The 27,518-nt window shown below is 42.7% G+C and overlaps 2 protein-coding genes across 9 annotated transcripts in view; one reads left to right on the forward strand and one right to left on the reverse strand.

Moving 5' to 3' along the window:
• The window catches only part of LOC145965529 (uncharacterized), a 43,276-nt gene that overhangs the window by 4,291 nt on the left and 11,467 nt on the right, over positions 1–27,518 (forward strand). For 2 of the 8 annotated variants that reach the window (XR_014436750.1, XR_014436752.1), the window contains exon 4: positions 13,749–14,015. The exons of 1 other annotated variant lie outside the window; for it this stretch is intronic. Coding sequence is in view for 1 of the 7 variants with exons in the window: in XM_083089175.1 (XP_082945301.1) it covers positions 22,102–22,405 (304 nt within the window). In the remaining 6 variants the exon portion in view is untranslated. Of the gene's footprint in view, positions 1–8,524; positions 8,888–9,214; positions 9,450–13,748; positions 14,021–21,500; positions 22,406–27,518 lie in introns of those variants that run through there. 5 more of the 8 variants (XR_014436754.1, XR_014436751.1, XR_014436756.1 and 2 more) reach the window with 5 other exon arrangements.
• On the reverse strand, positions 306–22,474 carry LOC145965526 (uncharacterized). The gene is made up of 6 exons (XM_083089168.1): positions 21,330–22,474; positions 5,942–6,159; positions 5,417–5,552; positions 4,896–5,029; positions 3,645–3,909; positions 306–2,128 (listed from the first exon to the last, which is right to left on the reverse strand). Exons 1-6 carry the CDS (start codon positions 21,397–21,399, stop codon positions 2,055–2,057), a joined length of 897 nt encoding a protein of 298 aa, XP_082945294.1. The 5' UTR covers positions 21,400–22,474; the 3' UTR covers positions 306–2,054.

Consider the following 27,518-nt stretch of genomic DNA (forward strand, 5'->3'; position numbering starts at 1 on the left):
GGATATTTAATAAAGTTCACGAGTACTCGTATTCTCGACGATAGGGCAAACTCTTTGTCGTGGGATAAAATTTAAATATTTTATTTTTTAGGAGAAATATTTTTTTCCACACATTTATAATAAAATTTATCTAAATTTTTAAATGTTCAAATTTATTCGCACGCACTTTGTTTTTACTACAACATAAAAAGCAGTATATTTTTGCGGTTTAAAAGAATTGGATGCTCTCTTTTCAAATTCGATTTTGACGAATAATTTACTTTTAGAAATTTGACGTACAACACATGTTTGCGGCGAGTGTCGCGTCATTAATCGCGCTATTAATTGACATCTGGTGTAATTCCCTCGTGTCTGATCGAGAAAAGTAGCGATTCAAGCGGCGTTTACCAATGTTGTCCGATGTCGATTCGGGATTACGCGTTATTGTTAATTACGACGACGCGTTACGGACGAGCCTAAGTGGAGGACCGTGTTTCCTCCTCCTAGGTTTGGCCGACGTGCGCGCGCGCGCGTCCACGGGATATTTCAATATCGATCGAAAATACGATAGTAATTCCGTACGCGTGACATATATCCGATATGAGATTAACTATGCCTTACAATTAGTCAGAAGAGGGACGACAGCGACCCGATTAAGCGTTTCGCGTGGTTAGCGAGTGGGACTCGATTCGATCCGATCGCGTTGCGATGTGCGCGAACGACCTGCAACTTACGGTCATTTTACGACAAAAGGCTCTCGTTATAAAAAAAGATACTCCCAAGCGAGTCGCAAATCGATTGTTGTGCGATGCCACACGGTGATGCGTAATAATAGCGCTCGACAAAGATTGCTATATATTCTTTCGACGAATTTTTTCCTCTTTAAACATCTCTCTTTACCTTTATATATTTTAGGATACATTATATTGTCTAGAATATTATATTATACACTTGGAGAGTATTTATATGCTATGTATTTTATTAACAACGAGCTATCTTTACCGATCGAGTTATATCGGAAAATAAAGCCAGAGGATATTATAACTCGCAGAGGGTAATACGATTAACTAAATATATACTCGGGAAGACGGTAAAAACGGAAACGAAGGAAATTTAAGCAAGTGTCTCATCAAACGCTATTATTGCGAACTGCAAAAGATAGACGAGTCGAGAAAAATGTGGAACGTTTTTACGATTAATTTTTGCCAAGTTAAATATTTAATCTTGGAAATCAAGCTTCAAATCGACGATTGGATATTCATAATTTTGCAAAATAAATCTCCATAAATTCTTTTTCAATTCATCCATTTTTCGCAATCACTCGCATGCACGAACGATTTATCCACCGTGTGTAAATATAAAAGAATCTGTTTCGCGGCCGCCGTCGCGAACTACCATTAACTCTGCTTTGTACGAAGAAATCGCTGAGGGGGAAATGGCGGCGGGGGAGGGAGGTGGGGGGTGGTAGGTAGGGGGTGGACGATAGCGATTCCGGTGAAAGCGCATTCGCGGGGCCGCAAGCTGGGGCCCGAGGGACCGATATATACCCGGTGAGTCGAAGAGGGAAGATCGTCATCCGACAATCGCGTCGAGACGCGACCGTCGAGGTGAGAATGAAAATGATATGTCGTGAAAATAGAAAATCCCTTTGTAAAAATCGTAGTAAGAATAACATCGACGTATCTGGAAAGCGATACAAGAGACGACGACTCCGACGTCGTCCTTTACAACGTTCCTCGCTAAAGGGAACCTTGGACGATCTAAACGAACGCGCGGGAAGACCGAGAGAGAAAGAAGGAAGGATCCTTCGCTCCCTTCTCCCCGAGCGTGCACGACAATACATTTAGAGCCTAGAACGCACGTAGTATAAGACTTCATCACGCGTACGTCGACGACGCGTAAACTGGACGTACACTTATTATATGCATTATGCGGTATTGCGTTATTTTTTTTACGATTACGCGAATTAGGAATTAGTAGTAAGGGTGAAACTGATCTCTCCTAATGTTTATAGTTTATATGATTAGGAAACAACGCGGAGGGATGAGGGAAGAAGGGGAAACGTTTCGTCGTTATTATCGCGCGATGGCGATTGATGTGGCGAGAGCGATGATGAGGATCGTCCATTCGACTGCGATACTCGCGGTTCCTGAAACATCAAAGACGAAATATATTTATTAGCCTCCCCTTCCCGTTATTCATCACAATCGTAAAGTCGCTTTTGTTCGCGGGAGTAAAATTATCCCGGCTCGGATGAACGTTACGTCGACGTGGTAATTTTTTCTCCCCGACAGCGAAAAATTGGATCGCGTTAATCAATTCCTTGAAGTATTAAAAATTGAAGATACATGCATTTATACACGTGACGTCGACGGGAAAAGGATTTCGCGAGGCGGGGAATACAGTTGTCGGCGAAACACTCGCTGAAATAGGATAGAGATTCGCGGAGGATTGTAGCGAATTTGCGACGCGCATCCCTTAAACGGTTAATTCGGAACGCCGAACTATATCCCACGTACTCATTTCGTGAAGCCCGAGCCTCGTTCTTGCCGTAATTTAGTTCAGGATTTGAATACAGTGTGGCTGTAATTAATCAGTTTTTATTGCGGGACTCTCAGGCGATAGCACTATCGCGGATTAAAGCATCGTGCAATTAGTTTCCCGTTGTGATTAATGCCAAATGCTGTACGCGCTTACGGGGATTCGTTTTAATACTTAGGACTTTAATCCGCTATACTTCTCATTACTCGTTATGAGGTCTTCGATGCGCGGGGATCTCGAATAATTTTCGCGTTTAATATCGCAAAATTTGCGACACGCGTGTTTTACCAGTCACCGCGAAACAAATATAAATATTCGCTTGAACGGTTATGCTTGAATTTCGCCATTTCTAAATATAGGCATTTATACGGATAATACGTTGTGCATATTTACAATCGGCGTATTTAGATTGCAAAATATTTACGATGAAAAGTCTATTTTAATACGCGTTATTAAACATATACACGACTGCGAAGTTACCTCCAATTTTTTCCCGATCGGGGTAAGCTCACAGAAAAAAATCGTCGATTTTTTAATTGTAAAAAAAAAAGATGAAAGGAGAAATAACGCAAAATATATCGTAATATATTTTATCGCGCCCGATTATCACGCGTTCTTTGGTAAATCAAGTCCGTTAACAGAATAATAATTCAACGTGAGAGCGCAAAGTATTATAAAATTGGGATTTATAACTCCGCGCAAAGAGCTTGACCTAAGTGAATTTTTCCGCATCCCTGCTTGCGATCAATGATTTACCGCGGGCCGCATTTTCTCCATTTATGCGTATCGCAGAAACGCGAGAGTATAAAGTGTTGGAAAGCGTTCGGGAAAATTGTAAAAATATATAAGTCGCGGCGAAAGGCAAACGATTCTTTCTCCGGTTAATCGTATCTTCAACGAAAAGTACTAGATGCTAGATCGATTCTACGTACGTGAAGTACTATTATAACGATGGTCAACGTTCGTGCGATTTTTGGACCTTAATCTCTTTTAAATTTACATTTCATCGAGTTTAGACGAGATCAAAGTCAGCGTCAGCGAGTTAATCGATAGCTCGGGGGAAACGTTGCGCAATTGCGGCACAGGTGGGGAAGGTAAAGGGTTGATACGGGGATAGGTCTTACCATTAGTCAGATCCTCGCGAGTGTGACTCTGCGCCCTGGTCTCGCGGCTCTCCATTATAGACGTCTTCAGAACGCTCTCATCGCCCACCACGCTCTCCTCGTTGCTCTGCTTATAGACCGTGGCTATTGTGGCCAAGCATTTTAGCTTCATGTCGCCCTGCCTGAAGTGCTTGTTCCCGACGCGAAATTCCAGACCGAGTTTCGCGATGTCCAGACCGTTCTCGTCGATGACGATGTCGGGCCCTATCAGGTAGTCGGTGTCGGCCTGAAAGCGGGACGTTCGAGCAATATGAAAAAAAAATAATAAAAAAAAATTATATATTTTTAACAAAATCGAAACAATTCAATCGGATGGAGAAGCGAAAGAGCGTGAGCAATTAGATAGATTTTTATTTGGGGCGCAGATTCGCGACCCGAATTACGCAGCATCGACGGCATCAATTAGATGAGAAAACAGATATACGGGATTCTATAGAACGCAATTTGAAAACAATTAAGAACGAGAGTGATTGCTCTCTTTTGATCCTGGATGCAAATTTTTTTCGCGAAACCAATTACGCGAAATTGCATTAAGCGCCGAAGCAAGATTCTAATTATTGCACGATAACGATAATAATATTCATCAGCAACGCGCGCGCGCGCGCGCGCGCTGTGGAGGTAAAGTTATTTTAAAGTTAATCTTTAATTCGGTTAAAGCTTCGCGTTCGCGCAGGGCGGAAAATTTTGCCGGAATATAACGCTAACGAATTATCTAAAAGAGAGAGAGAGGCGCAAGCTCTGTAAACATTAACGGAACATCAATGGAATCGAATAAATGGAAAATATACATAAACGTCGGGAATTTCAAATCGATATTCAATGTTGACACGATAGACTGTCAACGTTTTACCTTTAATTGGGAATTGGTGATCGGTGTTTTATCAAAATAAATTTTAAATTAGAATATTATTGGCAGAGTAGAGAGTATTTTTCGAGATTAACGCACAACACGCAGTGCAAATGGACACGCGCATACGCGTCTTTGTAATGAAAATAAAATGGAATGAAGCTTTGATTTATTTAGCAAATTGCATACACGCAACGCTGTGCGCTCTCTCTCTCTCTCTCTCTCTCTTTTCCTCTTGTCCTTCCCCTCCCTCTTTCTCTTTTTAACGAGAGATGCAACATTTTGTTCGTCTTGTTGGAAAAGTTTAGTGAAGCGTAAAACAAAGATTGTAATTATTTCGCCGACGATTTAAGTGTCTCACTTACCGGCTCGTCGTTGATGAACCAAGACAATAGCGCATGTGGTTTAGAAGGCGCCGACGTGCAGTCCATGCGAACGACATCGTCCACCTGATACTCGGGACGACCGCCGGTTATCTGTGGTCCTTCGTTAGGTAGAACTGAAACGTTGCCATGACCCTTTCTAGTGCTATTGTCGTTCCCTCGGATTAGATCCCCCTTATCTCACCCGCGTGCATTTACTGCACGTATTCATTTATCTAGTCTCGCTCCTCTCGCAAATTTTACCGAAATAATTATCTCGGTAATACACAGCTCGTTTTAAGGATAAAAAGATTTTTTTTTTATATACTTTATATATACTTTAGACGCGTATGTTTTTATTCGTAGAGAGAGATCTCTCCGTCTATCGAGAATGCCGATCCAAATATTGTCTTTTAAATTTTATTGTCATTTAAATGAAGCTGCTTTCATCCACGTTCTCGTTATAATCCCAGCTTAATCGCGTGTATTCCCCGTTCGGCCTTATTTTCCATAACAATACTTACCGACTACAGTCATGTCCCCGTGATCGGAGACCGTCTCAAAAGCGGGAGCCTCGCCCGACACCTCGCAGCGATATCTCCCCGAACTCGTCAGATTCACGTTGTTCAGGACGACCAAGGTTCGGTTAGACTGGAACCTCTGAATGCAAATTTGCGATTACAAACTGCTGTGCCCGATCGAGCGTGACGCGGAGCATGCGCGATGCGCCGTAGTGAATGAACCAGATTCTATTAGATTCGAACGGAAAACATCTCGCCGTGAGGGATGTACATACACAAAGCGCGTTCTCTCTCAGGTTAAACAGAGGGAAAAGTAGAATGGAAGATTGCAAGAATTTGCTATTAGAGACGCTTCAATTTAACAACGGGTCGTCTTTTTATTTACCTAATGTTTGATAATGCGAGAGAATACTCGAAATATATATTAGATAATTATTAAAACAACATTATCGAAGGATAATTGTCGAAGAAGGGAAAATCGGGTGAAATTCTCTCGTCGTTCCAAGCATTCTTACAACTCGCACTCACGTTCACGTTTACGCCGCGCACGGGGAACATTAGCACCTCGGGCTTGTCTCTGGGCGTGTAGCGATAAAATTCGTGGCCGTCCTTGTACCACTTCACCGAGTACAATTGCTCTTTGTCCAAGTTGAAGTTGCACTGCATATGGACCGTCTCATTCAGCACGACGTGTTCCGGTATCTGCAGAGATGTCATGCGTAGGGCGACGACGACGACGACGACGCCTGCAAAAGATTCGCATTGCGGTTTGTACAAGGATCGTGTGTGCGAGGCGCGGGTGGGAAGCGGACCCTGCGAAGTCTAGTCCCAGGGTCCCCGTTGACCCCTTTCCCTCCACCCGATCCCTCGCCTCTCCTTCCCCTGTCACCTTTCCGTGCTGTCGCAGTTGCAACTGCATGGGAAACTTTGCGTATTCACTCGAGAGACTCGTGAATTCGCTCAGGGACAGACAGGTCACCGCGAGCTTTTCGCCATAATCGCGACGTACTCTCTCTGAGTGGTAATTTCAATCTTGAGCTGTTCGCACGCGACACGATCGTCCGATGAATTCAACGATAATATTCGTACGCGTGATAAGGTGCACTTGCGAATTTATCGTCGGTGAGTCACATGTTTGTATGCGTGATTCATTGCGACGAGTGCTTTTTGAGTTATGCACACGTGACTCATTTCCCTCGTATACTTAGTGTAATATTATACATACGTAATTGGAATTTTTTATACTCGAAAATTTTAAGAGGTACAAGGATACAGATGTCACACGAATTTCGGATAAAATTTGGAAAAAATTTATCTTTTTAATAGAAATTTGGAGTGACATTTTGGTTCTTTTAGTTTGAAATTAGAAATAATATGATAAATACATCTTTATATATTTTAAAAAAGCGTTTCTAGGTTTAAAATGAGACAAATGTAATTTATGCTTCTAATAAAAAGTATGAAGATGTGCAGAAAGCACAAATATAAAATGGATTGATATAATATGAAGGAATGTTTTTATTAGAATCACGATTACATATACAAAGAGCCGAGAAGAGTCTGACTTACGATATCGATTTTGCGGAATAATTGATAAGCGACGAACCACCGGCGTTTCGTCTTTGAAACAGCTTTCGAATTATTGAGATATCTTTGACAATGCAATGTCTCGCTTATGTTTCTTTCGCTTCCGTTTTAAACATGATTTACACAAAAATACATATATTGGATAATTTAAATTTGTTAGTCATAAAATTTTTTTAGTCACAAATAGTCGGTATATACAAGGGGAGCTACTCTCTAAAAGTGAATCAGTGTATTATCACTGAAAAACAGTAAATAGTCACTAATTACAGCAGTTATAAGTACAGCACTGTAAATCAGTGATATTTTATTGAAAGAATTAGTTAATAATTTTGACTGTTTCAATCAGTAATAATATTTCTTTCGTTATTGTCAGTAATATTAAACTACAATTCATCTCTCTATCTATTTCATATAAAATTAAAAATTTTATTTATATTTACTAAATATTTATTATATTAAAAATTTTATTTTATTTATAATATTACATGCATATTGAACTTGCTATTTTAAATAGATAACGAACGAATAATTTTCATTAAGTCGCCAGACATTTATTTGTCCGACTCATAAGATCGATTTAATATCTGAAATTAAATCGAAGTAATATTTTTAATTTTATCTGTCGCTCTTTGCAAACTTTATATAATTCTTATGACTAAAACTAAATACGAGAGAGATAGCGATCGTAGCGGTAAACAAACGAACTAGCGATTACTGGTTTTACAGTGAAATTTACTGGTTTTACAGTGAATTTTATTTTAACTGACCATAATCAGTGAGATATAAGATAAAATAACAAAAAAATAAGCGTTTCCACTGAAAATCAGTAAAATACTCACTGATTCTCAGTGAAATCTTATTTTATTGTTTAAATTAGTGATATTTTCACTGATTCACTTTTAGAGAGTACTCTCTAAAAGTGAATCAGTGTATTATCACTGTAATCAGTGCTGTACTTATAACTGCTTGTAATCAGTGAGTATTTACTGTTTTTCAGTGATAATACACTGATTCACTTTTAGAGAGTAGACTTGGAGGTAGAAAAAGAGAAAGAGAGAGCGCCAATTTTTTAAATTGAAAAATTTCTATTTACGAGATATAGGTATCTCGCGGCCGATTTTTCGTGGATTTTAATTGAAAGGGAATTTAATTTGAAGTATGCGCGATTGCCAAGATATATAGCGTTACAAATTGAAAACTTTATATATAATATATTCGGTTATCTGTAATATATTCCGGTTCCCGGATCAATTTTCGCAAAGAAAAACAACTGACCGCGAATTTACCAACATTTTTGGGGAAGAATGTTTCGTGTGCGCAAACAATGCATGCGCGGCATTACAACGAATAACAAATATCCGAGCACCGTAATTGTGGTCGGGCGCGTTGCGGCAGTAATGAAGCTAGATGTACGAGAGAGAAGGAAAGAGAGGGATAGAGATTTGTCAAAATTCTTTCCGCGGCAAAAACACACGCGTATCCTCTAATCACGCCGCTTTTGTAAAATGATAATATTGGGAGAGAGAGAGAGAGGGGAGAAAGAGAGAGGGGCGCCTTCATAAACACAACACGCCCGCGTCATTAATTAGTCTTTCCTTCGCGCCGATGCGAACCGAAACGCGGTGATTAACGCTAATCGCGTCTGTGTTTGCCGTGTTTAAAATTCCGCCGACGGTGTCTTAAATTAAGTCGGCTAATGAATGGACCGGTGGGGACGAGATTGCCGTTTAAATATCGCCGGTCCCTTATCGCGGCTATTCTCGCGCGCGTTGTGTACGCACGCACGCACGCATTGTCATTGACTCGATAAGCATCAGGGTCACGCAACGCAAACGTATCGCGGGTAGAGGCAGGCTATTAGAAACTGCCCGAACGTTGTAATTAGAGGTAATTAATTTTTCTCTCACGTATCGTACGACGGACTTTGCTAAGGCTTCGTAACCCGTGTAACGCGAACGGATTAAACGAGCGAATTATCGCGATCGCGCGAAATAAAATCGATATTTGCTATGCAAATAATTGCGTATTCATAATTTCTCCCCTCGCTCGCTCAATCTTTCTACGCGAATGTGGAAGAAATTCTTTCTTGGCGAGAATTAAATTTCTGTTAAAGTGCATTTCGCTGAAAGTTTGCAGAATGTGTGAGTTATTTCGAGACATAAAAGCCCTTCTCCGTCATTTAAATTGCGAAAATTATTTGAAAAGTATCGTGATTCTCCTCTCTCATTTTAAATTCCTACATTCACATTCGAAAAGTCGCGCATAAGATATAAATCACTCGGTCTACGTGTTATATATGCGCGATGTTTGTTTCGTTTCGAACGTATGTTTACAATTGGACGTCCCGAGGAAACGTGGGAAATATTGGGAAGGAATATCCGCATCTGACCGCATATCTTTGGAGGAGGAGAAGGAGGAAACCAGAGTCGAATTTTCAGACGCACCAGGTGTAAGTTTCCCTGTTGCAATCTTGTCTCGCACCTGATACGCTCTACGACTTTTTGCCTCTATTGTGCCTCGACTGGCGGAAAAGATTGCGAGTCTTATTTATCGGTCGTGACATTGTCAAGTTTGAACGGCAGGTATGTTCGCGGCTAAAAGGAAAGGTTCAAGGTACAATAAGCACCTCTTCTTCTCCTTTCGCGTTTTCTTTCGTTTTCCCTCTCTTTCTCCCTCTCTTTCTTTCTGTTATGCTTCGTATCTTGCACGCGTAAAGCGCGACAAGATTAACGGGATAAAGGGATCTGAAAAGGCGTTTTATTTCCCGCCGTTTCGTTTATATCGCGAGTAAAATGATGGTGTTAGGTGGTGGAATAGAATGCGACCGTATTGTACTCAGCGCAGTACAAACTTTAGTATCGCGAATTCTCGGAATGTTTAAAAGGCGCCGTGTATTAAACTTTAACAAATAATAGCAAATATAATTTCTCAACATTTTTTTATCAAGTTAGCCAAATTTTTTTATACATGTATATCTTTCAAATTTGCACCAATTATAAAATAAGCAAATGGCATTTTTTCACCTGCATTAATTCGACTGTTTTTTTCTCCACTTGTTCCAATTTAATTTAGCGCGATCAAAAAAATTCGTGTCTTACTAATGCATTATCTAAAATCGTTCTCTATCACTATCGTTTTTTATCACATTATAGGTGTTTATATTAAAGATGTTTATTTAAAAAAAAGAAAAAATAGAACTTGCTAGAAATTGAATTATAAATTAAATGTTCCCGTTTTTGTAATTGATAGAAATGGCGATATTATACATGTCGATAATAATAACGGAGTATCAGATATCGTTCTGTAATTATTTGAAATTCTTTCAAGCAAAAGTATATATCCGTTTGTCAATATTTACGTACTTCGTATGTTGTCGCAAAACTGTGGAAACAAAATATTGCTTCGCTAACGTACATGTCGATAGGGGCTATTTTGGAAATAATGCGGCGTAATGAGAAATGTTGGAAAAACAATATTATCATAATTCAATTCACTCGTTAAACGTCGACCTTTGACAATGATGATTCCCTGATTGAGGATCGCAGAGATCATAACGTATCGAAAACGCTACTCGTGCGAAATTTGTTTCTTTTTTCTCCCCTCCCCTCTTCGCTCCGAGACACATACACATATACGGGTATAATTTCGAATCGCAGAGATGGAGCAATTACCAAGCGTATGAATATTTAATCGGGCCTTCAGTGACCGATTGTGCTCGATGCAGTTCACCGTATAATCCTGGACGTCAAAATATATACGTCGCGCGATCGGCAGAGGGTTAAAATGTCCGCGCCCACCTCGACGAGCTGAATATTTATGGCTGGCACGCGTACGTGGTGCGGACATTGTTCTTCGTTACATTCGCGCGCATGAAATTCATGATGATGCTCGGCCGATTGCGCGACTAAGAATATGTTGCAATTTTTTTCAAACAGTCCGTTTGAGAAGCCGATACAATTTTATCTCGACTCGGATCTCTTCCCTTTTTTTCTCCCCGATAAGTTTTTAGAAAATCGTCGAAATTCGTTATTCGCTGTCGCCCGCAAATTGATACGGATGCGAGTCGCAAATAAGTTAAAGGAATACGAAGGACTGCCAGCGAAAAGAGATTTATCGAATCGGTCGCCTGGTCATGTATTTTTTTCACGCTACAGCGTGAAAAAAATCGTTACTCTCGACGGAGCGTTACCTTCCCGAGAAATGGCTCGAGTTAAAGCACCGATGTATCTACAAGTGTGTAGGAAGAAATATATTGTAGAGAACTCTCTGTGTGCTCTCCGAGAACTTACACAAGTCCTTATTTCATAATAAGGATGAAGGTTACAGTAGATTTTTCATGGACCCGTCGTTGAGGTTCCCGCCTTTCGTGTAACTAGGTAGTTTCAATATTTTATGCCCCGAGAGAGAATATGAATATATAGTATATATAAAATAAAGTGAGATTTGAACTTTTAATCGACGAATGAAAAACTCTCATTACACACATACACATGTGAATTTAATTTTTTTCTCTTTGGAGCACGTATGACACCTTTCAGGTACACTCCCTCATCTGACGGCTCCTCTCTTATTAAGCACATAAACAGGGTATCTGATCGTGTTGTCGTCTCGCGTGTACGATCGTTTCGTGTCCGATCGTGTTTCACTTTCTCGTATGCCTTTACGCGATCTTGTCGAGATCATGTTCAGGCGCATTTGAGAGTCACTTTGTTGGTATCGCGCGCCGGACACGCGGGTTTCGGGGGGGGGGGTGGTGGTGGTGGTCAGGGAGAGGGGGAGGGGGAGAGGATAAAAGAAGGGAAATAAAAACCGCTCACGAATGTCCGATCGGGCATAGCCGATAAAACGCCTCGCGAGATAAATTAGCCCCCGCGCCCGTATAAATATTCCTTTCAACCGGCGGAAATAAGCTGCTGCGATAAATTCAATACCGGGCCCGCGATACTATTTCCGATGCTGCTGCTGTGCTCCTTGAACCCGATAATTGATCCTTGCCGTATGTTGCCTTGTTATTCTCCTCAAGCAGAACCGATAGCGCGGAGTGAAATATGCTCTACGGTCTCCTCTCGGTCGATTTTATACCGGTTAATATATCCGCGTCCCTGAATTTAAATCCGCATTTCCAATGCACGGAATGATGGAGCGAAAAGCGAGGTGTACGCGATTGTTATCGCTCGATAGCACGAGAACGTTTTTTTGCGTAACGGACAGACGTCTACGTGACGCTATGTTAATTATCGCAAAAACCGGAGGAATATCGCGACACGTCAAATTAATAATACGTTCGCAGGCACGCCGCGGAGGATGCTTCTCTTTGTTGCTTAGAAATTTTTGTTTCTTGTTTTTTTCTTTCTTTCTTTTATTTTATTTCATTCAATGGGGATGATAAGGTAATTGTACACTACGTTGTTGATTTGTTATCAATAGCTTTCATTTAACTCTCGAATATATCACGTTGTTGATTGGCAACAAAGTGATTAAATATATGTATATGTATATAAAAATAATCGACAGAAAAAGAGAGAGAGAAAGAGAAAATACAGGATTCATGATTACACGCATACACACACGAAGGTAAAATACAATAAAGTGAATAGATTGCTGTTCATCCTTTATGTTACAAATAGCTGATTGTTTTGAATTGTTTACATCACTTGTTGACTCATTGTTGTACGATTCCTCGTGCGTACGCGCGTTCGATGCAGATTTTTATATTTTTTTTTCAATCGAGAAATAGACATATTTTAAAATCGCTGTCACGTATCTGGAGTATATATGTAATTCCATTCTTTCGTTTTATATGTAAGCCGACTTTGGATTATACCCTTTTAACCGTCGATATCTGATTCACCGCGCAAACCGAAAGAATAAACAATTTCTGAATTACCCTATTCCTTCGAAGGGGAACGATTGCGAACCGGTAGCAATCGTCGAGGTCGATTGAATTGTTAATCTCTCAGAGTTTCAAAATCGATTTCCCTCTACCGTGGACCTTAAGCATCCCGCGACTCGTTTATTTTTCGCCGCGCTCTATTGAATCGGAGAACTAACGAATCTCTTTGGGATGGCGAGAGAGACGGCGTTTTCATACAGACGTTAACCTGATCATCGGGCAAAATTTCGATATTAAATGCAAAAGCATGAGACGCGGCTGAATCCCGTCTCTTTTTATCGTTATCGCGCAAACCGAATACTTTGGACGATAATCAATTCCAATTGAAATGAAATAATGCGTACATCCAAGGAGACATTTCTCTTTGTTTACGACGCTCGAAAATTTATCTCGATTCATTTCCCTCCCTCTCGCTTGTACGTGGAAGGAAAATGGCGCTGCGATTTTATTTACGCGGTTTCATACGCGCCTAAAATAGCGCAAAAGCGAGATAGGGTCGCCGCCTGTCCTAAGACGCGAACAAATCTCCGAAGCTTCCTCTCGCATGTAAATGCAAAGGATACGCGTACGCTGCGCGCTAAGCGTTAAGCCGCTCGTGCACGCGCGGAAAATAAATTGGATAAAAGCGGGCGACGATTGTCGGCGGCCTCTCTTGTCCCAGACAAAAGGACATCTCTCGCACCCACGTATGTACGTACGTTTATATGTATGTACTTTGCGCGCGTTATCGCGATCCTACCCCTCCCACCCCCTTTCCTCCCCGGAGATATTACTCCGCGGCAAATTTGCCCTGCTCTCGCGCTAATGAAACATTTACCATTACCGGCTTGTATCTTTTTAACCCATCGAGTGCAGCCAACGACGTGACGCGGCGTGTTTGTCGGCACGTGCTCGTGACGGACGCGGACACGGTCGATTTAATTAAACGCAATTGGATGGATGTAGAGGAGAACGAAGAGGATGATGACAGAGAAAGGACGACGGCGAGGGTGACGACCAAGTAGAGACAGTCGTCAGCGACGTCGACGACGACGAGGAGGATGACGGCAGAGAAACAACAACGACGACGACGACGACGACAACGACGACAATGACGACGACGACGACGACGACGACGGCGAGGTGAGGTATTTATTTATCCGTGTTTGAGCGCACGCGCTGCTCTGTGGAAATGAATCCAAAAACTGTAGAAATGCTCGCGCGCGTGATTTAGCACTGTAAATCAGGCCGTAATACGAGGATTAATCCCTGCTGCTGTGAACGTATCGTCGGCGAGATTATAAATTTGTTCGCCTGGCGGGGGCGTTAATCCGCAACTACACCTCCGGAGACTTCCAGATTTGAGGAAATCCCGCTGTTGCGTGATCCTCGAAATAGACGGCGTACGCTTTGCTAGTTAGATTTATGTGTTTATTTAAATGGATTTAGGTTACGTCGTCAAAGAATATGTGGCGCGCCGATTCGTGCCATTCATAATTGATCGCGTTTATTAAACGTTTATTCGAAATTTATTAAAAGAGATTGCGGTCATACCGTCATCTCGCGAAAAAAACGGGTCACAATCTGGAGATTGTATTTAAATGATCGATTTGCTCTCTGGAAATTTTCGAAACACACTCGAAACGGCGACGTGATGTTTGAGTTTGAGCTCGTAGAGTAATTTGTAATTGAAATGCATATGCCGCATTAGTTCCATTATTACTCACATTATGTGTTATTAGTCTATTCGAGCGCATGATTATTTTAATATCCGGCGTGCGTGCGTTCGGTTGTAACTATTTACAAATTAAATTCGCGATCTCTATACTACATATGAGAGGAAATCCAATGTCGAATCTCATGTGGGTGGAGGAATGAGAGGGGGACGATGGAAGGAGAAGGATCGTTGTTTGTCGGTTTATTATTTTATCTGCTTACGGTACGATAGTTACGACGGTTCCGACAGGTGCGCCCTGTTTTTCTTTCTCAAGCATACAAATATTGGAGTTTCTCGTGTAATAAGAGCTCGTCCGACAAGAATCAGCCAAAGTCATTCGGTGTAAATGCTCGTTATCGAAATATCGTACAACACGGCAAGTGCACGGGCGGCATAAGTCGCAGGCGACATTATTAAGACGAGCGGCGGGAAATAGAAAAGTCGGATAAAGGAGAAACTCGAGAAATTATCTGAGCGTGAGCGAAAAAGAGACGTAATTACGCCGTTTCATCGGCCGGCTTCGTCGAATCCGGACGCTTCGTATATAACGTTACACGGTATAATGCTTCCCGACGAGCGGAAAAAGTGATAAAACAATCGAGTTGCCGTAATTAATCACGGCGTAGAGCGCCGCGAACACTGGGCTCTCCTCAATGTAAGTACATAATTTTGACATGCCGCGATGATAATGCTTTCCGATAGATTTGCTTCATGTGTGTAATTAATGGAACGAGTTACGCGCGCGCCCCGCAAATATTTTGTTTGTTGTCTGCGAACGAATCGAGCTGGGTGGAAAAAGCACTCGCGCAATGATTATATATCGCCGCGTGCATAAATCTTTTTGCTTGTTAAAAGATGAAAAGAAAATTCTTATTCGCTTGTTTTCACACACACATGTTTTTATAAACATTAAGTATTTCTCGAGAGCTCGACTATTTTTCGCCTCACCCTTCGTTTTACTGTTCACGCTCGACAAAAAGAATGACCGCAAAAACAGGCCTAAAATCGCCCGTTTCGTGGACATCGAAGTTTGAGTCGATTTTGGCGGTAAATAATTGTACATCGTGGAACATCAATCCTCTGAAAATTTCAGATTGAGCATACCTTTTATTACTGAGATATGAGGGGTTAAATTGGTCACTATACCTCAATGAAGGGTATGCCATTTTATCCGTTCAACACAAAATACCTCGAGATTATTTCTCATATCAAAAAATGTTTCAGATAAGATTTGTTTATCTGTTAGAAGACTAATTTATCGTGACCTCAAATCGACGTTTAAGTCAAAATTGTGAATAACCTTAAAGTATCTTGTGTTGAACGTGTAAAATGGCGTACCCTTCATTCGTGAATAATACCAACTTCAACCCTTCATATCTCAGCAATAAAAGGTATGCTCAATTCGAAATTTTTAGGGGATGAATGTTTGATGATATACAATCATTTACCACCAAAATCGTATCAAAACTCGAGGTCCACAAAACGGGCGATTTTTGCGGTCATTCTTTCCACGTGTCCGTGTTAAATAATTTAAATTATAATTCAGAATACGACCCCGCGAGCTGGAACAGCGGCAGGTACTGAGCGGCTATAAAATTATATGTTTGCATATCACAAAGAGCGGAAAAAGTATGTCCGCGCAGGGACACGTGGACGCCAGAGTGTTAATCATTCGAACAAATGGGCGCGTTAAACGGTACATGCACTTCTTATCTAGAGTATCGCAATATTTTTTCGCATTTTCCGCGCTCGAATAATATGAAATAAAGAGGTAGGGAACATTAAGGGAAGGGAAGAGACGGACAAACAGACAGAGAGAGAGAGAGAAAGAGAGAGAAAAAGAGAGAAAATAGGATGGGAGGACCGCCGGACAGATAAAAGAATTTACTGCCTTCTAGAGGCAAATTGTCCCGGCCGTAAAATAAGTTCCGGAAACTAGAAAAATACGCGTCGGGCGCGAAAAATGCAGTCGCCGAGTATTAAGCGCGTATCATCGTGCACCGGATTGCGGATGACGATGAACGATCTCGAAGCGGAAAACGCATTCGATGTATACCTGACGTATACCCGTGCTCATTGTTCCTCTTTTTCGCTCTTTTTTTTTCTTTTGTTTATTTACATCTGTATCGTAAATCTGCGCGCGGCGCATGCGAAGAGAGTGATAAGCAGAATTACTCCGACAAGTGATTTTGTTTATTTTAACGACGCGCTCCAGAATGCGCCGCATGCGAAATAGCGCGCGCGTGCGATACACATATGCGTCGCGAATAAAAAATAACAACGCATCCTTTGTTATCTTCCGACACGACGAGACAGCGGCAACGTGCGTGATCACGTACCGTAGAGATTCGAGATTATGAGACAATTATTAAACAAAACTCCACCCTTTCTCTCTTTCCCTCTCTCGTCTCTACGATATTTGCCATATCGATTTACGCGAGTGTCACTTCTGAATGAAATAAGTGCAAGTATAAAAAAGAATATATGTGAAAAAAAAAAATTTATTCGACAAGAAGAGAAAATGGAAAAAAGTATCGATAGAATTTAACACATTAATAATATAACGGTATAGAATTTAATCCCATCGAATTTTGTATAAAGTCGGAATCACATTTTTGTGTGATGGAAAATGAATTAAATTAAGCAAGCGAATCAGTTTTATTAATCAGTTTCTGTAAACTCGATTGAACCTCAAGATTCCAGCTTTATAAAAGTTTCTTTTCTCTCTTGTATAAAATTGTAAAATTTATGCAGTACTTTCCTGAATCAATGCATTCTATTTTTATATCCTCGCGTACAAAGTTACAAAGTTTCGCGTATCCCGGAAAATGTCAGATCTTGCGCGAGCTATGACGAGACTCTCGTGACAAGCTAATAAATCTCGTCCGAGCGTAATTAAGTTAGCCGGGTGCTTTATATATTAAATTATGCGCGACGTTGCGCGCGATAAAAAAAAGTACTATCTTTGATTACTGTTTTGCATAGAGATTTGCCGAACGGGAGGAAGAAGAGGAGGAAGAGCAGAGGGCGAGGGAAAGGGGTGAAGGGGAGAAGAGCTAGACGAAAACAGCGGGAAAATGCGCGGAGAGGGAGAGCAAAGCGGCCTGTATGCGTGGTATTGTTTTATTTAAACGAAGCCGTATATACAGGGAAAGCGGCCGGCGCCGTTTTATCGGGTTTTATCGGAAATTGAGCCAATTATGGTACTTGAGTTAACGATCCATTGTAATACAGTTTCCCGAGCGCCAGCTATACCGATCCCGAACGAGTTGCCCGTACGAGATTTCGTCGCGCAGATTGCTTTACACGATGATCGTCCAAGTCGTGAGTTCCAATTGGAAAACGGCTCCTCGGAGGACCCTTCGTCGTCGAAGGACGAAGGAAACCGCCATCCGCGAAAGTGACGACGATAAGCGAGAAGTCGTGTTCTTTCGGTTTCGACCGGCGAACCGCGATAGCGAACGTTAACTCTCGGCCGACGTACTTTGCCATCTGGGTTTGGTTCCACTGCCGCGATCGCGGTTCAAAGTTCAAACTCGATTTAACTTTGAAATCGGGTCCGCCGTTGACCGGTCGATGGCTATGTGCCGTCGTCGTCCCCGTCGCCGCCGCCGTTGTTTCCAGGAGGTGGGGGGGCTATAGTTGCCGAGAATTTAAGCTCTCTAATTGTCGTATCCCCGTCGCCTCCCCGCGATATCGGCGGTCGTTCCGCGTGACATTTTTTTATGCACCCGCTCGCGCTAATGCGAGGCGAGTTTACGCGTTTAACGAGACGCGCGCGCCGGTGCTTTTCTCGTTCTCTTCCTTTTTTTTCCTTTCGCCGTCGCTGCGAATGAAATTTCCGCGATTCGCCGTGGTATGAAATACTTTGAATAATTCGTGACGCTTGTTGGCCAGGATGCAAATGCGCGTTATTTTTTTTCGGCTATCTCTGTTATTTTAGGCTCGCTGTTACGCGGATTTTGCAGGGATTTCGCGAATGACGAATTTTCAGCACGGCAAGGCTTGACGAAAGAAGGAGAGCCCTCCAGGGTGGAGGGGATATAGAGGTTAAACTATAAATATTCGATTCGCGCTGGTTGTAATCCTGGTGGTGTCCGAAATTAAAAATTTTGGGTCATAATGAATAACTGATATCGTGTCAGTCGAGTCGTATTTTATATGTATATATGTACATGTAATATATTTTTGCATGTTCGATAGAGTTAAGTTTTTCAAGTTTTTTATGCCACATTTTAGAAATTTATCCGAGTTTCTCCTTTAAAATATCGGAAGACGATGAGAAATTTCTCTCGTAAATGCACGATATGTAAATTCCGGAATGAATAATGAGGTGAAAACATTTGTACAAGTATGCTGGGTCACCCGATAACCATATTATCGAAAGATGTGCGCGGCAGCGATATGTTAATTCTTGCAAACGCACGCGATAATGATAATAATTATGCGAACGCAAAGGCGAGGTAATGTGTGCACCGGGGTCCGAGGTGCTTTAAAATAGTAAAATCTCGGACGCGTGCATATCGCGGCAAGACAAATAAGGTAAGATACGGTAATTGGTTGGTTATAAATAACCGCGAGTAGACGAGGTGACGTTCTCAGAAATCTTAATTACCCTTATACGAACGTCACGTGACAGTGCGCATTTAGCGGGCGGGTTGGCCGACCAGCTGACCTTAGGTAAGACGCGCTAAATCGCGTGGGTTCATTCCGGTGAAATACAATTGCGAAGGGGGTAATTTTCGAACGATAATCGCCGTTTCAAGCTGTCGATCCTCCCATTATCCTCCACCCTCATCCGTCGATTTACAAACGGTTAGTTACCCTCCGCAAATTCGCCGTCGTGAATAGATCCATCTATCTATCTACGCACGAGAAGGCGAGCCTTGCCGATCGCAACGAATGTTTTTAATCTAATTACGAATCTGACGCGAAATCTTGGCGCGACATTTTGCTTTAAAATATGCTCTCTCGTCGAGAAAAAACGAGGTTAAAATATTCAATTAATTTTAACGCCGGAGCACGACGAGAACGCTCGACGAACGATAAACTGAAAATCGCGGGTGATTTCGCGATTTCTTAAATAATAATTTCGAAATTTTGTTTACGCCGATCGATATGCACAGCGAGGCTAGATTGAAGGAGCAATTCCCGAACGACAACGGTTTGCTCGAAGCCCGCCGACCGTTCCATTATCTCCAACAATTCGCAAACAGTGGTTATGCCCTCCGCAAATTCGCTATTACTTATTTCGCAGGTAAAGACGGTGGGGTCGCGTGGCTCGCAATCGCGATCTCCGAATGTTTTAATCAAGTATACTTGAAACAAAGTTTTTTCTTCTCTTGATCGACAATAGTAAAAATACGCTGCGATAGCGGATGATTGAATCGGCCAGCTAATTTCGAAACGAAACATCGCAGCTTCGACATTGGACGATACAATGCTCGGTGTACATCGAGGGCGAGAAATTCGGCGTTTCTTGTCTGTGTGACCGATTGTGTTATTTCAATTTATTCGAGCTTAACGAAAGAAAAAAACTCGCCGACTCGTCTTTATGCAAATCCGACGTGTCCAATTGAATTCCGTTTGATTTCTCGAGATTTCTCGAATTGTTGCCGATAACTCGGACATGATTGAATTATCTCGTATACTCGCGAATTTCTGTTTGTCGCGCGATTGAAGATATCCGTTATTTTCGTACGCGATTGTTATTCCCGGCGCTTTGCATGGATATACATAAATGCATGGCGTTTTGTGTAGATAGGTAGGTAGGTACTAGCTTTTATTCGTCTAGTTTGTATTCTTTTTATTCCTCTCGTGTCACGTTGCATTTTGTCGCGCGCGAGCGAGTTAGACGAGCAACGCGCAAGAGTATGCATTTGTCGATATGCGATACATATATGTATGATATACGATCCGAATTTTCTCTTTCCCTCTTGTCGACGATTTAATCGGACGATTTTAGGATAATTGCGAAATTCGCGTCGGGTATTAGCGGGTTCGTTAATTTACTAATTCGCTTATCACATATAATGCGAACGCCATCGAACTCGCTCGACGAAATAGCCCAATCATTTTTCGAGTTTTAATTCACAAATTAGCGCCGATTCATGCACCTTTATTGAAGTTGGACAGAGCAATCGAAATATTCTCGGCACGCGTGTCGAAAAATGGATTTTGATATCTCTTATAAACGCTTTTCGTTCATGCGGATAGATTTCGTTATTTGTCGTAGCTCGACGCTGATTTGCAATAGTAACCATACTTTCTCTTCTATAGTTTATATTCACAGAGTATATTCTATATATCTAAAATTGGAAAATAATTTAGAGAAACGTAAATATATAGAGAAACTACAATTTTACATATAATCGTATTGCGTGTGATTAAATTATTTTAAATTGATCCAAATTATCTTTAAATTATTCTCTAATTTATGTAAATATATTTTCACGTAAAATTGTTTAAAATTGTCTCAATGAGAATCTTGTAGGACGCGTAGCTCGTCATTTCTAGAAAAATCTGCACGATTAGCGTCTTTCTTCTCTAGTCGGTAAACTCTTCTACAAATTCAATGTTGAGATTCCACTCGGTTGTACGCTGCTTTATTTGATTATAATATATGCCCATTCAAACGCAATGCGCCTCAGAGTATACAGTTTACGCGAGAAATCCGTCAGTTTCCCTGAGAATACGTGTAGTTTATATGCGAGAGGTGTACAACAACAATCTCTTCGTACCTGAATGAATGAGCAACGACGACAATACGAGGAGCCGTGGCAGTAAGATGACAAAGGCCGCGCGCAGCATTCTCGCTCCCGCGAGTGATTCCGGTTCTCCAAGATCGTCGGGGATAATCCGGCGATGATGATGCACTCGGCGCAGCGCGGCGCGATGTGGCAGGCGAAAGATTGACCTATCTTCCAACTCCCGCGGCCTCGGGACGACGAGTCATCGCTCCGTCTCGCACAACGTGACCCCTGGTAAACACTCGATCGCGGCTAAAGCACACTTGTCCGTCTTTCTCTGTTCTTTCTTTCTTTATTAAATGCGTCGGAAATCGATCTTTTCACGCTGGCCGGCCGAGGAAACGGAACGAACGCGAGCGCGAAACGCACGCGGTTTTGCCGCGAGCGCGTGAAACGAGAAGCGCGCGATGAAATTTAATCGACGAAGAGCACGATATCGATATCGATAACGACGACGAGGACGATGAAGACGATGAGAACGATGACGACGATAATCGGCAACGACGACGCGCGCTTCAAGTATTCGCGGCGGCTCGCGGTGACACGCGACACATAATTTCCTATGCTGCCGCCCCTTGACTAATTGAAAATCTATATACGGTCGTGTTACACGGGTTTCCACCTTCCGCGGAAAGCAGTCGGTACTGCGGCATTGGCACCGGAGGAGGACGAGGCGCCGAGGCGCGCGCGAGAGGGTTGGAGCGGAGGGTGCAGCGACGCGGGAGAAAGGGAGAGATTGACAGAGGAAGAGAAACACAGAGAGATGGAGAAAGACGGAGAAAAAGAGAGAGAGAGAAATGCGACGGAGTCCGAGGAGGTGGTAGCGACGGCAGTGCTGCTGCTGCTGCTGCTACTGCTACTGCTGGTGCTGCTGCTGCTGCTGGTACCGTTGCCGACGCCGCCGAGTGGTGGTGGAGGTGATGGCAGTGGTTCTGCCGATGGTGGTGGTTGTGCCGATGGTGGCGGTGATGCTCGGAGGAGGGTGGAAGACCACCTGGCAGCGCGGGGTGGAAAGAGCGCGAGGAGGACAGAACTACCCGGAGGAGGTCGCGAGGGGATGGTCGAGGGTAGGTGGACGAGGAGGAGGAGAAGGGCAGGGTGAGTGAGTTCGAGTTGGTTCCTGGGCGACTGCGCCGTTCTCCAAGTCGATGATCGCTGCAAAATCTTCCGTCTCTCTCTTTCTAGCGCGGGGCGCTTCTCTTTCTCCCTCGTTCCTCCCTCCCCCCCCTCTCTCTCTCTCTCTCGGTGCATTCCCTACGTACGCGCGCGTTTCTCGCTTGCACGCTAGTGCGTCGTGTATATATACTCGTACGTGTGTGTTTGCACGGAAGTGGGTGGAAGCGCGCTCGCGCGTCCGTGCGGGCGCTAACGAAATTGGCGAAATACGCTCCGCTCGGAGGAGCGCGGACGGAGGCAGCGGTTCGTCCATCCGTCTGTCCCTTTCGAACCCGCCGGCGTATCGTCGTCGTCGTCCCTCTTTCGAGCGACCGCCACCGCACCGCCACCGCACCGCACCGCACCGCACCGCACCGCACCGCGACGTCGGGTCTTGGGGAAAAACGGCCGGCGGACGAGAGGATAACGCGGAAGTTAGTTGGCGATCGTCCGGGGCGATCTTCCGTACATCGGGCTTAATCCTGTGGCCCGGTAATAGGATCGACCGACGATCCCTCTGGGAGTATCCTGGCGCGACTCTCGAGATTTTCGAATTTATGGGGGAATTGCGGGCGTACGTACGCTTCTTGGACGCCACCGTATGGAATATGTTTCTCGCCATAAATCCGAAATTCCGAGTGGCCCATACGACATCGCTCCATTGTCGGGCCGAGAGCGTAAGGAGAATCGTCCTCTCTGCGATTGTCCTGCGAGACCGCCCAATGACAATTGCCGGAGAGAGAAAGAGAGAGAAAGAATCTCTGCGAGATGTATATATTTTATTTAGAGATCAAATCTCTATTTCGCTTCTCATTTGATTGAATTGAAATCGGATACTATAAACCTTGTTTAAACACGTGGATGACATTTAGCCATTGTATACATATATATATGTCTTTTATTTAACGACAACTTTTCGCTCTTAGTATGTATATTACAAATCGACGCAACTTTAAATTACGAGTCTAACGATATCTGCAAAGTAGTTTACAATGCTATTGTTTCACGATGATGCGATATAATTTTCGAGATAAACCGTGAATGAGGTAAACAACATTATGTTAATGAATGTATAATTAGTTTACAATCTAATGATTCCGAAGCGCTGTGCGTTATGCAATATACTCGGAAAATCTCGAGACGAGTATTACTCGTTATTCGAACTATAAGAGAGAGAGAGAGAGAGAAAACTTGATATCAACTCGCTCGCACAGCGGCGTAATGGGCTTCCCCTACGCGTTACGTTGAAAAAGGCATAAAAAGGGTAAGAGGAATGGCGTTTCGTGCAGCCACTCGCGCACGGGAAGGAGCGTCTGGCCCCCGGTAGCGAAAGAATTTCTCTCGCATTTCGAGTTATTGCACTTGACAGGTTTCTCGCCCCCGCGCTCGCTCCGCCGCGTTACTTGGGGCCGAGTGCCGGTGAGCTTGCGGCGAGAAACGGGAAATGGGAGGATAAGGCGAAAGTTAGTTGGTGATCGTCCGTGCATCGAGCTTTAATCCTTTGTCCCGGTAACGGGATCCCGGCGTTAAATCCCCTCGGTCTCGCATCCGCGCGCGGAGGATCTTTCGCGTACTTGTCCAAATAAGGGCAGTAATTTAACACCGGAAGGAGGCGAGCGAGCGAGCGAACGAACGGTCATTTCCACCACCGCTATCCGAATCTACCGGACGCCGTAAAGTAAAATTCCGAATCCTGCGCTTCTCTCTCGATTGACTTTTTACATTATTTTATCCTCCGCATCCAGCTTGCGTGTCTTTTTTCGACTTTTAGTCGTTATAACTTTCACGGTTATACGCGATGCGTGTCACGAATAGTTGTTTAAAATTGGTCAAGGCTAAAATAGTGGTCGTTTTTCAATGCCGATGAATTTAAAATTTCATAAAATTTTGCCTCTTTTATTCGCGCGGTGGATTCTTGTATGTCTTTTTTCCATTTTTTTTTATTTCGGTTATATATTCAGTTTTTGGCGATAGAGAATTTTCGCGATTGCTTCTTGAATAACGCGGGCGGTCTTTCAGTGCCGAAAAGAGCTTCGAAACGGTCATTTTGACCGCCGATGAATTCCAAATGGGTAATCCCCTTTGGTTGCTTGATAGACTTTTGTGGTTTTTCGACTTTCCATCTACCCTGCTTTCTTACCACTCTTCCGTTTTTCGCGGCTCCCTTGTCCAAATAACGCGGGCGGCTCTTTTAATACCGGACGGGTCGAAGCGACGAATTTGCCGTCGTGGAATTTTAAATGTGAATAATCCCGCTTTCTACTTGAGAGATTCCAACATTTTTCAGACTGTCCATGGCATCTTCGCGCTCTTTAATCTCGAACGGTAATAGGACGACTGTGCTATATAAATAGTTTTATTAAAAAAAAAAAGAAAGAAAAAGAAAAAAAAGCTACCGTTGTACAGATAGATGAAAATTCTTTAATTTTTTTTCATCAGACGAGATTGCATACACATGCGGAGATTCTACTAACTATAATCTTTATGAGCGATTTTCTGACTCTAGAGAGAATGGAAATTCTGTTAACCGTGAGAAACATAATATTGGCGCAAACGTTGTTCGAGGATCGAATCGGAGTCGCGTCTTCGTCGCGCTCTTCGCATAGTTACACGTAACATAAAGCAGGTGGAAGAGTGTTTCGCATAGTTTCTCGTTGCCACGAGATACAAGTCGTGATATAGAATCTCTTTCGCATCTGCGAAAGTTATTGTGCTCGGCAAGATCTTTCTTCCTGCGCAAAATAGTCTTATAACGCAAATTTTTATCATTATATACACATATATACTCATTTGTTATTGTATATTTTTTAATTTTGTAATTCGGTCGAAATAAAGAGAAAGCAAAGTTATATACAAGTGTCGAGGAGACGCGCTTGATAACCGAGACGATTTTCTGGCAATCACGCTAAATTTAATTCGATATCAGAATCCATCGCGTGACGTTTCGCCTCATAAAATGTTCCATTTTTTTTACATGGATTTTGCAATAGTTTATAAAAGGGCAATTTTAATATCTTGAAACTGTAACTCTCTCATCCATTGGCTTAAAAATAAAAGAGGAAAAATATTCTCAGAACGTGAGACACATCGTATATTCTCTCAATATTTCATTACGTGCCGTCGGGCATTATTAAGACTCCAACAAATAGATCTCTCCGTTCTCTGTTTTTCTCGATAAAAGAAAAATCACGTCGAAGGAGGGGACAGCGAGCGGGAGCGACTAAAGTGATTGCGGAACCCAATATGCATCTACGAACGATCGAACCGCGAATTCCTCTGTAGAGTGTTAGGACGCGTTCGGAATTTCGTTAGTCGCTGCGTCGATTAAATAAATTTCTCGGCAGCGGCCAGCAAGCGGAGGAACGAAAGAACGCGGGGAAAACATTAAAGAGTTTCCTTCACACTCGGGAGTTTCCGCAACTCGATAGCTTTCTCGCCTTGGCGAGCTCCGACCGGCTCTCCTCTTCTTTGGCCGACCTACGCTGCACAGGATAAACGGCCAGTGGATGAGACGATAACGTGAAAGTTACTTGGTGATCGTGTAAGGCAATCGTCCGTGTATCGTGCTTAATCCTCTGGCTCTCCGGTAACAGGATCAGCCGAGGAAGAAGAAACTTTTTGGAAGCGCGCGCGCGCCGATTAAATGCATCCGCGTATTTGCAGCCGACGATACGCCGCCCCGTCAGGTGAATAATCGTTGTTTTATCAAGCAAGTTTGTAAATTGGTTGAGAAGTCAACAACGTTACTCGAGTAGCGGAAGGAAATGTCAAACGTGCGTAATTGATTAAACGCGTTTTAATAAATTGCCGAGCGAAACGAGAATGACGACCTGTTGAAGTGACGCTGTGTCGATTAATTCGGAGCCTTCTTTTTTGCCATCCGTTGCTCGCTCGCTCGTTGGGCGATTTTTGCATTTAATTATGTGCATTAAAATGCAGGAAGCGCGTACGGGCACTGTATTAGAGACCAAGTCTATTATACGGCAATCGAGAATAGTCGGGCGCAAACGTGTCGATTTTATATTCTGCAAAATGAGCACCAATCGATATTTGAAAACCATTTGATGAAATGATCGCCGCCGAGTGGATTAACCGGAAGTTCGGAGTGCGCAGCCAATGGTAATTACAATAGATCGCTCGCATTTGGCTCTCCATTTATGGATGGATAACTCTGTAACGTTCTCAAATTTCTGACAACTTCGGAGTGGATTACGGTTAGGATGCTTTCGCGAAAGAGAAAAGCGATCGATTTGGGCAATGTGCGTTATTAATAATATAATAAAGCGATTTTATTCACACATTTTTCGGATGGATAAAATTTAAAAAAGTGAAAAAAATATGGAGAAAATTTCAACAACTCTTTATAATTAAAATTAGAAAAATAAAAATTTAAATTTATAAAACGTAAAAAGTATTTAAAACATTCAACTATTACATTTCTCTCTTTTAGCCTTGATAATTATTTATCGATACTTGACATTTTATTATACATTCTGTACCATCGTGATGCATTTTAATAATTAAATTTATAAAAAGTATATCGGGTATATATAAAACTTCCAACAATTATTGATGTTTATTGGCGATTCTTGTTCAACTCGACGATGAAATTTCGTCTGCCTCTGTGGGTCGATACAATGTCGTTCGGGCCACGGGCAGAAAATTTCGCGCTGATAAATATTGCATAAATATAAGACATAAAAAATGCAGGCGAAGGAAGCAGCGGGTTGAGGAATTTCCTTCACGTTCCGAGATGCCGGGCGATGCTGCTTTCGACGGCGCCAGACGGCGTTGTAACTCTTCGACCGACATTACCGTGGAGCCCTGCAAGAAACGCGACGGACCCCCTGCGCTGCCAGACGGAACGATCCCGCATATCGATCTTAATTCCGCAGTCTGGCGAGCAGATAAGCGCCCGGATGCTTAGCATTCAGGCGATTTGAATTTTTAGCCGGCTAGCCGAATTTAGTCGTTTCTCCCCTCCGCTCCGCACCGCACCGTAGAAATCGCCATACGCCATACGCG

This window comes from Camponotus vicinus, unplaced genomic scaffold, assembly GCF_025532165.1.
Source record: "Camponotus vicinus isolate PSW18456_S1 unplaced genomic scaffold, iyCamVici1.0 SCAF_14, whole genome shotgun sequence".
NCBI lineage: Eukaryota > Metazoa > Arthropoda > Insecta > Hymenoptera > Formicidae > Camponotus > Camponotus vicinus.